The following is a 15,709-nucleotide window of genomic DNA, read 5'->3' on the forward strand; positions in this document are numbered from 1 at the left end:
AAAAGCATCAGAAAATAATTTAATGTAATTATTGCATTTAAGAACACTGAAAATGATCAAAAAAGACTAAAAAGCAGTTGAATAAATCTTATTTAAAATGCTTTTTAAAGAGACCTTGTCCTCTGGTGTGACATCTTTATCCTGTGGTGTGATCGTACAGGCGTCACACCGGAGGACATTTTCTGTCACACCAAAGGACGTTTCAGCCTTTTTCTGTCAATTATTGACCTTGCTATTCAAAGCACATGTTGTTCGGGAGGGTTTCAAGAAAAATTCTCCTTCCATCCAAAAATGATCTCCAACATATTCAGTTATCAGACACGACTGGAACTTCAAATGGGACTGGCTTCTATGGTCAAATTAAACTAAATAATGAGCTTTTTAGCAGCAAACACTCAAGATGGGTTTGGTGAACACAAGTACCCCATGTGTACAATGAAATCTACTGCTGTATTTTTGATGTTGTGGGCCTATATTTCTGCTGGAGGTCCTGGACATCTTGTTTAGACACATGGCATCATGGATTCTATCAAATACCAACAGATACAAAATCAACCAGTGACTGACTCTGTTAGAAGTCTTATAATGGGCCATGTTTGGATCTTCCATCTGGACAATAATCCATACACAAACCTCAAAAACAACACAAATGGGTCTCTGGGCACAGAACCAAGCTTCTGCTGGCCATTCCAGTCCTCTGACCTGAACCCTGTAGAAAATGAGTGAGGTGAACTGAAGAGAAGAAGCACCAACATGGAGCTGTGAATCTAAAGGATCTGGAGTGATTCTGGATGAAGGAATGGTCTCTGATCTCTTGTCAGGTGTTCTCTAACCTCATCAGGCATTATAGGAGAACATTTAGAGCTAAACTGGCAAATGGAGGTTTCAAAATGTCTTGAATAAAAGGGTGCCATTAATTGTGGCCAATGTGTATTAGAGAAAAACATTTATTTCATAATGATTTCCCCTCATTTTAAGTTCTTATTATCCAATGAAAGGTTTGATTTTTGTGATTTTATTTATTTATTTTTTAAGTCAAAGATCAAAAGGATTAACAAAGCAGGTTAGATTTCACAGCCTTCTTTGATCATATTTACCAAGGGTGCCGATATTTTTGGCCATGACTGTGTGTGTATATATATATGTGTGTGTGCGTGTGTGTAGTATAAGATACATTTATATTACAAAAAAACAAACAATATACATTTGTTTATCTGTAAAATACATTTATTATTTGTATATTATTATCTCAAATCAATTAAAATAAAAGCAAGGCTAAATATAAAAAATAAATACAATACAATTTAAATACAAAAATGTAAAACACATTAACAAATATATTAGTTTATCTGTAACATATATATTTAAATAATTTTTATTATATAATTATTATTTTGATCTTAAGTTAACCTAAAAATAAAAATATATTTTATAATAAATGCTTATTATCTTTTAATATATTTAATATTTTTTTAATAAATCAAAAATGCCTTTTAAATAGTTTTCTCCTGTTGTTTTCCAGAGATGCTAAATGTGGGAAGATCCAGTGTCAGGGTGGAGCCAATCGGCCGGTGATTGGCACCAATGCCGTCTCCATTGAAACCAACATCCCGCTCCAAGAAGGAGGACGTATCCTCTGTCGCGGGACTCATGTGTACCTGGGAGACGACATGCCGGATCCGGGCCTCGTGCTCACCGGCACCAAGTGTGGAGAAAACATGGTAAAGAGAGTAAATAATCAGAAGATTACCACCACTTATTTAATGAAACTCGCACTTGTTCAGATTACGTTCATGTGGATCCACAACATCAGGGCTGCAGAATGGGTTAAATTGTGTTGCTATGTGGTTTCTAGGGTATTCTGAATGAAACTAAAGCTTATGTGTGGATTATATTTAACTGATGTTTTTTTGTTATCTATATAGTCACTTAAATCTTCCTTTGGGATGTTCTCAAAGGTAAAAATTATTCATAAATCAAGTAAATTATTATTAGTAGTAGTATTATTATTTTAATGGATAGCTTTAGGTTTGTCTGTCTTTTCAAATGATTATTATGAATATTTATTTGAATGTTACATATTTGCTCCCTAGAATTGATTTTTAGTTTTTTCATACATTTTAGATAAATAACATTTACTCTATATATACACTTATAGGCAATTTTTTTTTTTAGCTCAAAGACTGGCATATTATTTACTAACTACATAGTTAAATGTGCTGAAATTGTGCCAAACATCGCATTTCTATGTAAATTAGGCTCATTATAGGTGTACTAAACTCATATTTAAATGTAAATCTCAGCATTATTTTCATGGTATGCCTAGAATAGTGTATTATGAAACGTCAAACGTCACAAATGTCATGGAGTTTACACTGTTGGCATTTTTCCTCAATCCATAGTTTATGTCTGACCCTGATCTGATATCATTATAATTCATTTATATATGAAAATCAATAGAAGTCGTTGGTGCCATGCAAAAGCAAAATGCAATTACTGTACGTTTAGTCAAAATTGAGTCGTGAATGGAGTCAGGCTTGTTAACTAAGGAAAAAATGGCTTCATTGGTCACATCCTGACATAAATGGAAATAACCCTGACATCATGGTATTAATAAAATGAAGTTATAAAGCAATAAATGTGTGTGAAACTGAATTGCGTGAGACACATGCACACACAGTATGAGGCCCTTTTCCACCCTGTTTGGATGGATCATGTCAGTATGTTTGGGTGGAGTTGAGCTGTCAATCATCACTGACTGACAGAACTAAATAAACTCTCTCTGTGTGTGTGTGTGTGTGTGTGTGGGTGTGTGTGTGGGTGTGTGTAGATGTGTATAAACAGACAGTGTCAGAACATCAGTGTGCTCGGGGTTCACGACTGTTCGGCCAAGTGCAGCAGACACGGGGTAAGTATATATCTGACTATCTTTACCCTTTCACTCAAAAATATATCTGAATGGTTGTTGGGCAGGATTTCACATTGGCTTAACAGCCCAGGAATCCATCTGATCATGTAATGCCATCCGTCTGCCAAATGACTAAATGTAAATGTAATGGGACAGTTTCATCTCCATAGACCTACACACAACATCAGTTCCAGAAGCCCATACAGTGTAGAAATGTTCTTGATAAGAGGAATCTGAATCTAATGTGACACTCATGTCAGGATTACCATAATTACACGATGACAGCTCATCTTCATGTCCTCAGTCTCATGAATTATTCATTTATCATTGGCTACACTCATAATGCCAAACTGGGCTTTGTGTAATTTCTTTTAATAATAATTAATTCAAGTCAAATTCTTATGTAGAGCACACATTGTTTTAAAGCAGCTGTACAGAAAATCACGGTTGATTTTACAGTATTGTAACTGCTTCGATATGTTGGATACTGAATAATTTCCTACCTATGTTTCTGTATCATGTTTTCATTTGTAAAATTAAAGTATTTCCATTTAGCAATTAAATTGAGAGTTTACTCTAGAAAACTGTTTAAGAAAACATGCCCAGGTCATAATTTATCCCAAAATATAAAGAACAATTATTTTAATTATAAAAAAAAAAGAAAAATATAAAAAAATTAATTTAATAATTCCCTTCTTTTTTTTTTCTTGAGAGATTGTGGTGAAATATGACCTGTATTTGTTTAGTTTTTTTTTTAATTCGCCTCACTATTAAATCCTCAATTTAATTGCATTTTGGCTCCCAATTCTCATTAACACTAATTAATCATGATTTTAATCAGTGTTTTGTCAAGTAAAGCACATCTAAATATCTTTAAAACAAGATTGATTTAGCAAAACTGCATAAAACGGGACTTGTTTTTAGACGTTCTGATGTTTTGGTTGTTTTCACTTGAATCAAAGTCAGAGCTTTAATGAAAATGTGAGTTTCCAGCTCATAATTATGTTTTTGACTATATGTGAATATGATTAGAAATGCCAAATTATAGTAATTCCTTGTTGTTGTTGTAAATATTGAATGAATGGAAATACTCAAACAGAAAATAGAAAATGTCTTGTTTATTCACAATATGATTTCAAGAAATGTTTTTTGTTGTGCTGAACATAATTACAGTAATTCTGCTTTGACTTGCATGCAACTAAAAGCCACTGAGGACCTTGATTTCAAGTCATTCTCTCTCATATTGTAATGTAAGACTCGCAGATGTATTTAGTGCAAATAACTCAAAATGCAATTCGGGCTGATCTGAAATATACGTTTGATTAATTGATGCCGGCAGGTGTCAAAGTTGATGGGTTGAAAAGCCATCCATGACTGGTTGGAACGCTTCTTTTCCACATGGTCTCTGCTGATAATCGTTTTACATGTTTACACTGTAACAATTCTCGCTTTTTAAAATCTTCATTTAATTAAGCAAAGCATGTATAGATTACAGTAAAAATGAGTCCAGATGAGGTCTGTGTAAATACAGAGGGGTGAAACCTGACAGAGCGAATGTGTTTTAGCTCCAGCATTATGAAGGACATCACAATGAACGCAGTCTTCCTGAAGAACAGGTGGGATTGGTTACGGGTTTGTGCAGATAGTGAGAAACAGATAGTGGAAGTCCATGAATGAGCTCATGAATCTCCAGATTAGATCAAGATGTTCCTCTGAGTCCAACATATGCGGCTCATTAGCGCCAAGAGAGAAGAACCAGAAACAAATGCTGCCAAATGAAGGAAAGCGGAAGTGTTTGAGTGTTTTGGTAGATGTTGAGGAGGTGCATTTACAGCACGCAGGACATGACGACTGCTCAACACACACACACACACACACACACACACACACACACACACAGATCATAAACGCATGATACTGGCAAAGTTGGATACTATATAATTTCCTACTTATATTTTGTGTTTTTTATTTCCATTTATTAAGTATTTTATTTCCATTTAGAAATTAAATTTGGGGTTTACTATAGGGAGGTGATTCACAAGATGATATTTCCGGTTCATATTTCATCCCAAAATCGAAAGAGAAAAAAAAAAAATATATATAAAAAAAAAAAAATATATATATATATATATATATATATATATACATATATATATTTTTTTTTTATTAAAGAAAATTAAACCTATTTTAGGGTCATATAGAAATAACATGAATTTTATGTTTGTTTATATATAATTATTATTCATTTTAATTTATATATTTTATTTAATTATTTATTTGCTCTGGCAAAGATAGTGAAGTAATGCTTGGATATTTGAATCCTACTCTTTCATACAGTTGAAGTCAAAACTTTACATACACCTTTCAGAATCTGCAAAATGTTAATTATTTTACAAAATAAGAGGGATCATACAAAATGCATGTTATTGTTTATTTAGTACTGACCTGAATAAGATATTTCACATAAAAGATGTTTGCATATAGTCCACAGGATAAAATAAGTTGAATTTATAAAAATGACCCCGTTCAAAAGTTTACACACACTTGATTCTTAATACTGTGTTGTTACCTGAACGATCCAGAGCTGTGGTTTTTTTGTTTTTGTTTAGTGATAGTTGTTCATGAGTCCCTTGTTTGTCTTGAACAGTTAAACTGTCTGCTGTTCTTCATAAAAATCCTTCAGGTCCTACAAATTCTTTGGTTTTCCAGCATTTTTGTGCATTTGAACCCTTTCCAACAATGACTATGATTTTGAGATCCATCTCTTTACACTGAGGACAACTGAGGGACTCATATGCAACTATTACAGAAGGTTCAAACACTCACTGATGCACCAGAAAGAAAAACCATACATTAAGAGCCTTTTGAACAGAATGAAGAGGAGTAAATGTTTCTTGTTTTGCCTAAATATCATGTTTTTTTCATTTAGTACTGGCCTTCAGAAGCTTATAAATTCAACTTATTTTCTCTTGTGGACTATATGTAAACATCTTTTATGTGAAATATCTTATACAGGTCAGTACTAAATAAACAATAACATGCATTTTATATGATCCCTCTTATTTTGGTAAAATAATTAACATTTTGCAGATTCTGAAAGGTGTTTGTAAAGTTTTGACTTCAACTGTATATTTACATTGGTATGAGCAGTTATTGCTTTTAAAAGTACATGTATGCTCTTACATTTTTCCGTAATTTAAATAATACAGCAATCATGTGATGGAGGCTGATATCACTGGTGTGTTTGTGTGTGTGTGTGTGTGTGTGTGTGTCGCGTCGCATACAGGTTTGTAATAATAATAAGAACTGTCACTGTGAGTCGCTCTGGGCTCCTCCGTTCTGTGATAAAGCTGGGTTTGGAGGCAGTATGGACAGCGGCCCGATGAGACCAACAGGTATTAAACATGTATCTGTGATTATTATACTGCTTGTCAACAGCATCTACTCAATTCACCAGTGTGTGTGTGTGTGTACATGCAGACAGCAGCAGTGTGACGGTGGGAATCCTGGTGGTATTTCTGTGTCTGCTGTGTGTTGGAATAATCACGTGCATTAAGAGGAAAACGCTGCTCAGTCTGTTCTTCAGCAATAAGAAGAACGCCATTGAAAAACTGAGGTACTAAACCTGCACAGCTGAAACAGACAATCAATTTGAAGGTGCATGAGGCCATGCTGTACAGTATGTACACCATACAATGTCATAATTAGTTTTTTCATGACCGTTTTGCTCCATATCTGACCCTTAGAATTAAAAAGACCGTTTTGCTACAGTATTATTGAGAATTCTATATGTAAATGAGTTGTGTTGTGATTGGCTGTGCTGCCATAGTTCATATTGTTTATCAGGGCGTGGCAAGTTCACAAATTTTGAATATGCGGTGATATGTTGATATGTGGGTTTATTTGCACACTGCGATGCCATGACCGTGAAGTCTGGGAACAGCTTAACTTTAGTAATGTTACATTGGATGTATTTTATTTCCATTTATCAATTAAATTGAGAGCTTGCTAGGGAGGTGAATCTCCAGAGAGCAAGGTATTTTTCATCCCGAATATCTAAAAGAAAAAAAAAATGAAGAAAATTAAACCTATTTTAGGACCATTCATATTTTTGCCATTGTGTCAATGATACACTTGATTATAATTATGCATATTTAACCCCCTAATTCTCATTATGCTGCAAATAAATCTGAAAATAATGTTTTTAATCAGCGTGTTTGTCTTGTTTTCCAGTAAAGAACATCTAAATGTCCTTAAAATTAGATTACTTGACAAGCAAAACTGCATAAAAGAACATTTGTTATCAGAGAATATATCTTATTTTCTTTTTTTAATATATTAATAATAACAATAATATATTTATTATAATATAAATATATATTTATACAAATATATTTTTTTTTATTAAGACTTTAAAGGTTGTGGGGAATGTTTACATAATTATTCTTTCTAAATAAGAATAAATGGTAGTTTCAAAAATGTAATTCTTACTTTATCCAGGCTAACAAAAATATGTTCTAAGAACTTTTTGCTAATATTTCCATTGTTATATAAACATTTCATGTTTTAAAATATTTTTTCTTGGTTATGTGACTGTTAAGGGAACATTCCATTTTATATTTTTGCTACAATTATGGGAATGTTACTTTTGAATATTCTTTGAACATTCTAGAACAAAAAAATGTTAGACGAATGTTCAGCTACAAGGTTTCAGAACTTTATAAAGCATTTTGAAAACATTAAAGACCAGATAAAGTTACTGGGAGATGTTATTGTTAATGTTTTGTTCATAACTTTGAGAGAACCTTGCTAGAATGTGAAGTTCTGAGGAGGTTCCTTTTTAGATGGGATGTTGGTAAAAATGCACATCATTATTGCGATATCCTACATTGTGTTCTGTATTTGTGCTTTGCTGCAGGTCTGTGGGACCCAACAGACTGACCAGTCCAGCGCACACACTCTCATCCGCTCACACACATACTGGGACTCAAACACACTCCACTTACAGAACATCTCCTCAACGTCAGACATCAGCTTTACCACAAAGTGCCAGCATATATAAGGTGTGTGAATCCCTCATTTACATACACACACACATGCATTTAGAGAGACACAAGCATATGCATATTTCATATTTGTGCATAAACCTGCATGCATATGTGTGTCACTTCACTATTTTATTTCTGTTCTAAGTGACAGTTGCTATCCATCTCTCACTCCAGAAGTTTGTTTAATAAAAAGCACAGGAAATACAAAGTGAGCGTTCCGCGTTTGAAACCTGCTCTTTAGCTGTCAGACCACACAAGCTCTCACAACTTGTTGGAGAATCAGTAGAGATGCCTGTCAGCCAGATGGATTGTGGATGCATTTGTGATCTTAGGGCTGTTGTTGAGTAAAGCAGTTCAGATCCGTGATTAGAGGATGTGCAAAGTACCATGACTGACCCCTGTGGTGCACCGGATAGCCTGCGCTGTGAGAGACTGAGAGAGACTGTTCAAAAGTTTTGGAATTTTTTAAAGTCTCTTGTGTTCACCAAGGCTGCATTTATGTGATCAAAAAAACAGGAAAAAATGTGAAATATTATTTCACTTTAAAATAGATGTTTTGTATGTTAAAATGTAATTTATTCCTGTGATACAAAGCTGAATTTTGAGCATCGTTACTCTAATAGTGAATAGTGAAGTGACATTCAGCCAAGTATGGTGACCCATACTCGGAATTCGTGCTCTGCATTTAACCCATCCAACGTGCACACACACACAGCAGTGAACACACACACACACCGTGAACACACACCCGGAGCAGTGGGCAGCCATTTATGCTGCGGCGCCCGGGGAGCAGTTGGGGGTTCGGTGCCTTGCTCAAGGGCACCTCAGTCGTGGTATTGAGGGTGGAGAGAGCGCTGGACATTCACTCCCCCCACCTACAATTCCTGCCGGCCCGAGACTCGAACCCGCAACCTTTGGATTACAAGTCCAACTCTCTAACCATTAGGCCACGACTTCCCTCTAGTCTTCAGTGTCACATGATCATTCAGAAATCATTCTAATATGCTGATTTGCTGCTCAAGAAATAGTTCAATGTTGAAAACAGTTGTGCTGCTTCAGATTTTTATCGAAACCGTGATATATTTTGTTTAAAAAAAAAAAAAAGCATTTATTTGAAATATATAAATCTTTTGTAACCTTATAAATGTCTTTAGTGTCACTTTTGATCAATTTAATGCATCCTTGCTGCATGAAAGTATAATTTAAGTCGTGGCCTAATGGTTAGAGAGTCGGTATTGTAATCCAAAGGTTGCGGGTTCGAGTCTCGGGCCGGCAGGGATTGTAGGTGGGGGGAGTGAATGTCCAGCGCTCTCTCCACCCTCAATACCACGACTGAGGTGCCCTTGAGCAAGGCACCGAACCCCCAACTGCTCCCCGGGCGCCGCAGCATGGCTGCCCACTGCTCCGGGTGTGTGTTCACGGTGTGTGTGTGTTCACTGCTGTGTGTGTGCACGTTGGATGGGTTAAATGCAGAGCACGAATTCCGAGTATGGGTCACCATACTTGGCTGAATGTCTATTCACTTATTCACTTATATATATATATATATATATTACTGACCCCAAAATTTTGAATCATTTTGTATTTATTTTCTCGTCCAAACCTGTATGGCCTTTTTGTTCTGTGGGACACAAAATAAGAAGAAATGTTCACGCTGCTCTTTAGCATATTATGAAAACAGTGACAAAAAACTACAAAAGAAACACCATAAAAATATTATCTTATAGAGTATAGTATAACAAGTGCTATATTCTGAAGCTTTTAGAAAGTGGCTGAAATTTAAGTAGTTTTTCATTGATAATCTTACATGTATTATTCAAATCTTCTTTCTACTTCATTTCATGCTTTTTTTCAAAGAAAAACAGGTTTGAAGCAACTTAAAGGGGTCATATGATGCTTTTTTAAAGATCATTATTTTGTGTATTTGGTGTAACAGAATATGTTGACATGCTTTAATGTTCAAAAAATGCATTATATTTCAAATACTGTACATTATTGTAGTTCCTCTATGCCCCGCCTCTCTCAAACGCTTAATTTTCTACAAAGTCCCTCCATCCGACAAGCGCAGTCTGATCTGATTGGCCAACTGTCACAGTGCATTGTGATTGGCCGAACACAACAAGCAATCCAATTTCCATAATCGCGAGCTTCAGCTTTCAAAATTATAGTAAAGACAGTAAATAATGTCCTTAGTTTTACCATCAGTTCAAGCCCGAGAGGGGAACAGAGTCTCGTGACAGACACAGTGATGAAGCTCGTATGTGTTTGCACACAAGCCACAATTAAGACAGCTGACTCCACTGATCTGACCTCTCTCTCTCTCACACACACACTCAATACGCAAAACTCTGCATTTGAACAGTCAATAGCAAATACGTAAAATAATAACAAAACATACTTACAGTTGCTGATTCAGAAGTGCCAGATAGTCATAGCAAAGTCAGAATTACCTCCTCTCCTAGGTTCACGAAACGGTCGTCCATAAAATGCGTTGCTGTTCTGTTGTAATTAATCTTAATGATTCCTAAATGCATCTACTTTCAGAAGCTCAAATAAAGTGCTTTTGCTTTCGCCTACAAACAGTGTCTTCCTGTCACAGCTGCATCAACACTACTGCAGTTACTGAAACCATGCCTTCTTTCTTTGCGTGAACATTTGGGCAGCATTACGCAATTATTTACACATCGTGACGTAGACATGTGGGGGCGTGTTTGAATGAGGCGTTTTAGGGGGGCGTGTCAGAGTCTTAACTTTGATAAAGAATATCTCTTTGGTTTTGAGACTTTAGTCTTTGCAACTTCAGGGATCTTATCTATGCACAATCAGCTTGTAGCACTCCAAAGAGAAAGGAAAACTTGAAATTGCATCATATGACCCCTTTGAAGGTGAGACAATGTAATTTTTTTTAGTGAACTGTTCCTTTAAGAGTGGCTGCAGTATCTGGTCCTCATAATGTGTGATGGTAACAGGATAGAGGATGTATGTCTGTTTGATGTTAGGCAAGGTGAGGCTATACAGACACACACATGCACGGTTTCTGTCTCTCGTCTCTTTTTATTCTTGTCACATCTGGCTGCGGGTCAAGAGCTTAAAACAGTGTGTGTGTTTGTGCTCATATGAGACTCATTTGTATCATTTAAAAGGATAGCTCAGCCAAAAATGAGTCATCATTTAATCAGTTGCATGTTGATCCACACCTGTATGACTTTCTCTTAAGGAAACGTTATGCAGAATGCTCAAGCTGCTCTTTTTCATACTGAATGATGCTCTCGTGCTCCAAAAATGACATTAAACTCAATAAATACACTATAAAAAATAGACCATATGACTCGTGCACTATATTCCAGATCATCTAAAGCCACTGTAGTATCTCAGTTGTATGAGTGATGTTATTGCTAAATAAATAAAAAAACTATTTAAATTAAAATAAAGCTAATAAAATAAAATACAAATGTTAGATGGAAAAACCTAATCTTAAAATCTAATTAGAAATATTGCCATAGCCAATAAGTGAAATTAAATGAATTGAAGTACTAAAATAACTAAAAATAAAATAAAAATAAATTAAAGCTATATAGAAATACTATAAAACAAACAAAAATAACAAAAGCATATAGCTAAATTACAATTTTTTTCAAAAAAAGAAAAGAAAACTGAAAATATATAAATAAAAGCTAAAACAAAATACTAAAAATGATCCAAATAAGTGTGACTATCTGATGATTTATGTATTTATTTTAAGTTTAACAGCATTGTTCACATTCATTATATGTTAAAGCAGCTTGAGCATTCTGCTTAACATCTCATTTTGTGTTTCACTAAAAGAGAGTCTAACAATTTTTAAGTGACATGAGGGTGAAAAAATTACATGATTTTTTTTGTGTGTGTGAACTCAGCTTTATTGCTTTGTGCGTCCTGCATGTTAAATGTTTATTGAAATATTCATTGTCAGTCAAACATTATCTTTATCTGTGTCTCTGTAGCCCCAGTCTCCTCTCCAGACGGTGGACTCTGTGGTCCCGTCTCATGGTCTCCGCCGGCTGCCCCCGTGCCCTCCGGTCCACCTCTCTTACCCGCTGCCGCTGGCACTCACCCTGCCGCTGATGCCACCACACACACACTCGTCTCCACCCAGAGCCCTTACACCAGCACTCACGCACACACACACATCCTCTCCAGCAGTGGGAACGGCCGGCCGCGGCCTGGCCTGTCAGAACGTCTGCAAGATCGCCATGGTGAGTGGAAATAAAAAAAAAAAAATAGGGTGTTTTTGGTGATTGTTAGGGTGCTAGGTAGTTGCAAGATTGTTATGGGTGGTTCTTGGTGATTGCTAGGTGGTTCTGGCTGGTTGCCATTCGTTGTTAGGGTGTTCCTGGTGGTTGCTAGGTGGATGGCAGGGTGTTCTGGGTGGTTGCTAAGTGAATGGTTGGGCGTTTTGGGTGGTTTCTAGGTGAATGGTTGGTTGTTTTGGGTGGTTTCTTGGTGAATGAATGGGTGTTTTGGGTGTTAGGTAGTTGCAAGTTCGTTATGGGTGGTTCTTGGTGATTTCTAAGTGGTTGTGCATGGTAGCTAGATGTTGCTTGAGTGTTCCTGGTGGTTGCTAGGTGTTGCTAGGGTGTTCTGGCTTTTTACTAGGTGTTGTTAGGGTGTTCCTGGTAGTTGCTTGGTGGATGGTAGGGTATTTTGGATTGTTGTTAGGATGCTAGGGTGTTCTGTGAGGTTGCAAGGGTATTGTAAGTTGGGTTCTAGCATGTTCTAGGTGGTACTGTGTGGTTGCTAGGGTATTGATAGGTGTTCTGGGTGGTTGCTAGGGTGTTCTGTTTGGTTTCTATGGTGTTGTTAGGTGTTGCAAGGGTGTTCTGGGTGGTACTGGGTCATTGGGGTGGTTTTTTCATTGTTAGGTGGTTAATAGGGTGTTGTGGGTGGTTGCTAGGGCATTTGTTAGATGGCTGCTAGTGTGTTCCATATGGTTGTTAGGGTGTTAGATAGTTGCTGGAGTGTTTTGGGTGGTTCTGGGTGATCGCGGGGATGTTCTAGGTGGTTCCTTGTTTGTTGGTATGTGGTTGATAAAGTGTTCTGGGAGGGTAGGGCATTCTTAGGTGTTTGCTAGGGTGTTCTGTATGTTTGTCTCTAGATTTGTCATGGCCCCTCCTTCAGTGTGTGTCTTTGAGATTTTCTGACCTGTTTTATCATTCAGCAGGTGAAAATCAGTCTGATACTGAGAAAATAACAGCACACTGATTTTGATACTTACTATTGGGGGTTTGTTCAAATCAATAACTATAATGAGCAATCATACCACTCATAATAACATTGTGTACACTTCTATACATGTCAGCAGGTACATTGTACTTTACTGATTTAATTTCTTTTTATCGCTCTCTCATTCCCCAGCAGTGTTGCAATGGCGAGATAGGGCTCATTTTTAATGCACACTGTAGTATTTTATAATAGTTTTACAGTTTAATGTTGGCGCTCCAGTGGTGTGAACAGGCCCCTTTCATTAGAGCTCTGTGTTGTAATAAATCTCAAGTGTGTTCAGAGGTTCATGCAATCCAAATAAAATGCAGAGTGAAGCCTCTGGCCAGCCAATAAAAGACTGAGCGAGTTGATCAGAACAGAATGGAAACTCATGGTTTTGACATTGCTTAAAATAGTCTGCCTCAGACAGATTGACAAACTCGATTTCAAAATGCATTGCTGTGTGCTATAGATCATTTATCGGCTTATGTTCAATGAAATATGGAAATAAATAATATTTTGACTTCTAAACCCACTTTTTACTCTTCTGACACAATATCTTGGAATTATGTTCATTTTAGGGGTTTCCTTGTTTATTGATACATGCAATTAATTTGATTAAGAAATTTACAGTCCTAATAGACCAATTTGGGGTAGAAGTCAGAAAAACACTGGTAACAATTGGAGGGAAACGGCTCAAATCTATGAAATAAGATTAAAAAAAATGTATTGTGCCTTTGGATGTCAAAATTAGAATGCAATTCATTTTAATAGAATACTGTCGTCAAAGACGCTATTTGAAGCTAAACGCAGATGTTTAAACAGACAGACTATGGCTGAAAACTGCTATGATTACCTTACTTTAAAAGCATACATTTTATTTAAGCAATAGGTCTACATAATATTCACATGTAGTTCGCAGGGGACCCTACAGTTACAGCATGAAATACTATTTAAGCCTATTACTATTCATATTTTACATAACATTTACTTATTTTATCTCACAATTCTGCCTTTTTTCTTGCAAATGCAAGTTTTATCTTCTAGTTAGGACTTTATAACTTGATTTAACTCAACAATTGCAAGTTTGTCAATTCTGAGCAAAAAAGGCCAGAAGTGTGGGATATAAACTCAGGAAAAAAGTCAGAATTTTGAAATATAACCTCAAAATGATCTTATTTTACTCTTTTATTTCATGGCTTCCCTATACTGCTACTTTAAGACTGTCCTTTTTTGCCGGATAGGCTCTGCCCACAAAAAACCTCATTGATGTTTGCAAACACCGAAATTGGTCTTGCCTGAATAAAAGTAAAATTTGTACAGACCCCAAACTTTTGAACGATAGTGTACCGTTAAACTCAAACATATGAGTTAAGTCGTTTGGTCTGAATTAATCCTTTGAATCAATGGGATGCCAGTGTGATCTCATAAGACACCAGCGGTCAGCAGTAAAATGAGACGATGAACAGAAGACCTGGAGTCTCAGACGTGTCCAGCGTGACCTCAGACTATTTCATTAGCTAGAAGTGTGTGTGTGTGTGTCTGAGATCTGGCAGGTCATTCGTCGCTGATTCAGCTCTTCAAAACTTTCCACTGGGGAAGCGTTAGCGAGGAGACACATGAGAGTCCCTCCATGCAAGCTTTCTCAAGACCTTTTTATCAGCCGCAAAAACAAAGAGCCTCTGTCATCAGCAGTCATGCAACGCTTGAGATATGAGCAGTTCAGAGCAATTCAAATAATATTAAAATGTAAAGGATAGAGGGATGCAAGCTGTGAAATCATGTTTGGATCTCTGTGGAGATGTGAGAGAATGAGGAGCAGATGGAGAGCAGGTAGCAGGTTATCATTACCTCATAGTCAGCATAGATTTGGAACATATGAAGGCGTCACATGACCCCTGGAGAGAGTCGCCATGGCAGCAGTGAAGCCTCATAAAGCACAAAACTCATGCAACAACATTAAATAAGCTTGTACTGCCCTCTGGTGGACAAAAGAAAGGAACTAGTATTCATCAAGTGCTGGTCAGTGACCCAAAAATGAAAGGTCAGTCAGTATTAACCCTTTTTGTAAAAAAAAAAAAAAAAAAAAAAAAAAAAACCCTTTTTGTTGAACCATGCATAATTTTTTATTTCCATGCAGCATAAAATTATTGAAAATTGGCTGTCAAAAGCTCTAAAGTTTTACTATAAAATACACAGAAGAATGTGCTGCTGTTGTAGGTTACTAAAATTCCTTAGGAGAAATAAAAAATAGACAATAGACAAACAGTTGATTACATACAGTAGAGTCTAGAGCTAAAAAACAGTGACTGTGAACAGCAGCTCAGACCATTTGATGAGACTCGTTTAAGTTCAAATTGACTGGATTGCAGTCGTTAGTATCTTAAGAAGTTTGAACAAAAATTTAAACCAATAATGGTACCACAAAGAACCTTTAAGTGAACAATTATTAAAATAACAATTTTTTCTTAGTGCAAAGAACATTTTCAATCATCAACGTTTTTCTACTACA

The 15,709-nt window shown here is 36.2% G+C and overlaps 1 protein-coding gene across 1 annotated transcript in view; it reads left to right on the top strand.

The window, feature by feature from the left end:
- The window catches only part of LOC306857485 (disintegrin and metalloproteinase domain-containing protein 12-like), a gene marked incomplete at its 3' end in the record, with an annotated part of 102,576 nt that overhangs the window by 85,708 nt on the left and 1,159 nt on the right, over positions 1 to 15,709 (top strand). Inside the window, exons 16-21 of the mRNA XM_079397463.1 lie at positions 1,523 to 1,721; positions 2,831 to 2,908; positions 6,195 to 6,303; positions 6,389 to 6,524; positions 7,827 to 7,971; positions 11,940 to 12,191. Coding sequence (XP_079253589.1) covers positions 1,523 to 1,721; positions 2,831 to 2,908; positions 6,195 to 6,303; positions 6,389 to 6,524; positions 7,827 to 7,971; positions 11,940 to 12,191 — 919 coding nt within the window. The remainder of the gene's footprint in view (positions 1 to 1,522; positions 1,722 to 2,830; positions 2,909 to 6,194; positions 6,304 to 6,388; positions 6,525 to 7,826; positions 7,972 to 11,939; positions 12,192 to 15,709) is intronic.

Source organism: Barbus barbus (assembly GCF_936440315.1).
Source record: "Barbus barbus genome assembly, chromosome: 38".
Lineage (NCBI taxonomy): Eukaryota > Metazoa > Chordata > Actinopteri > Cypriniformes > Cyprinidae > Barbus > Barbus barbus.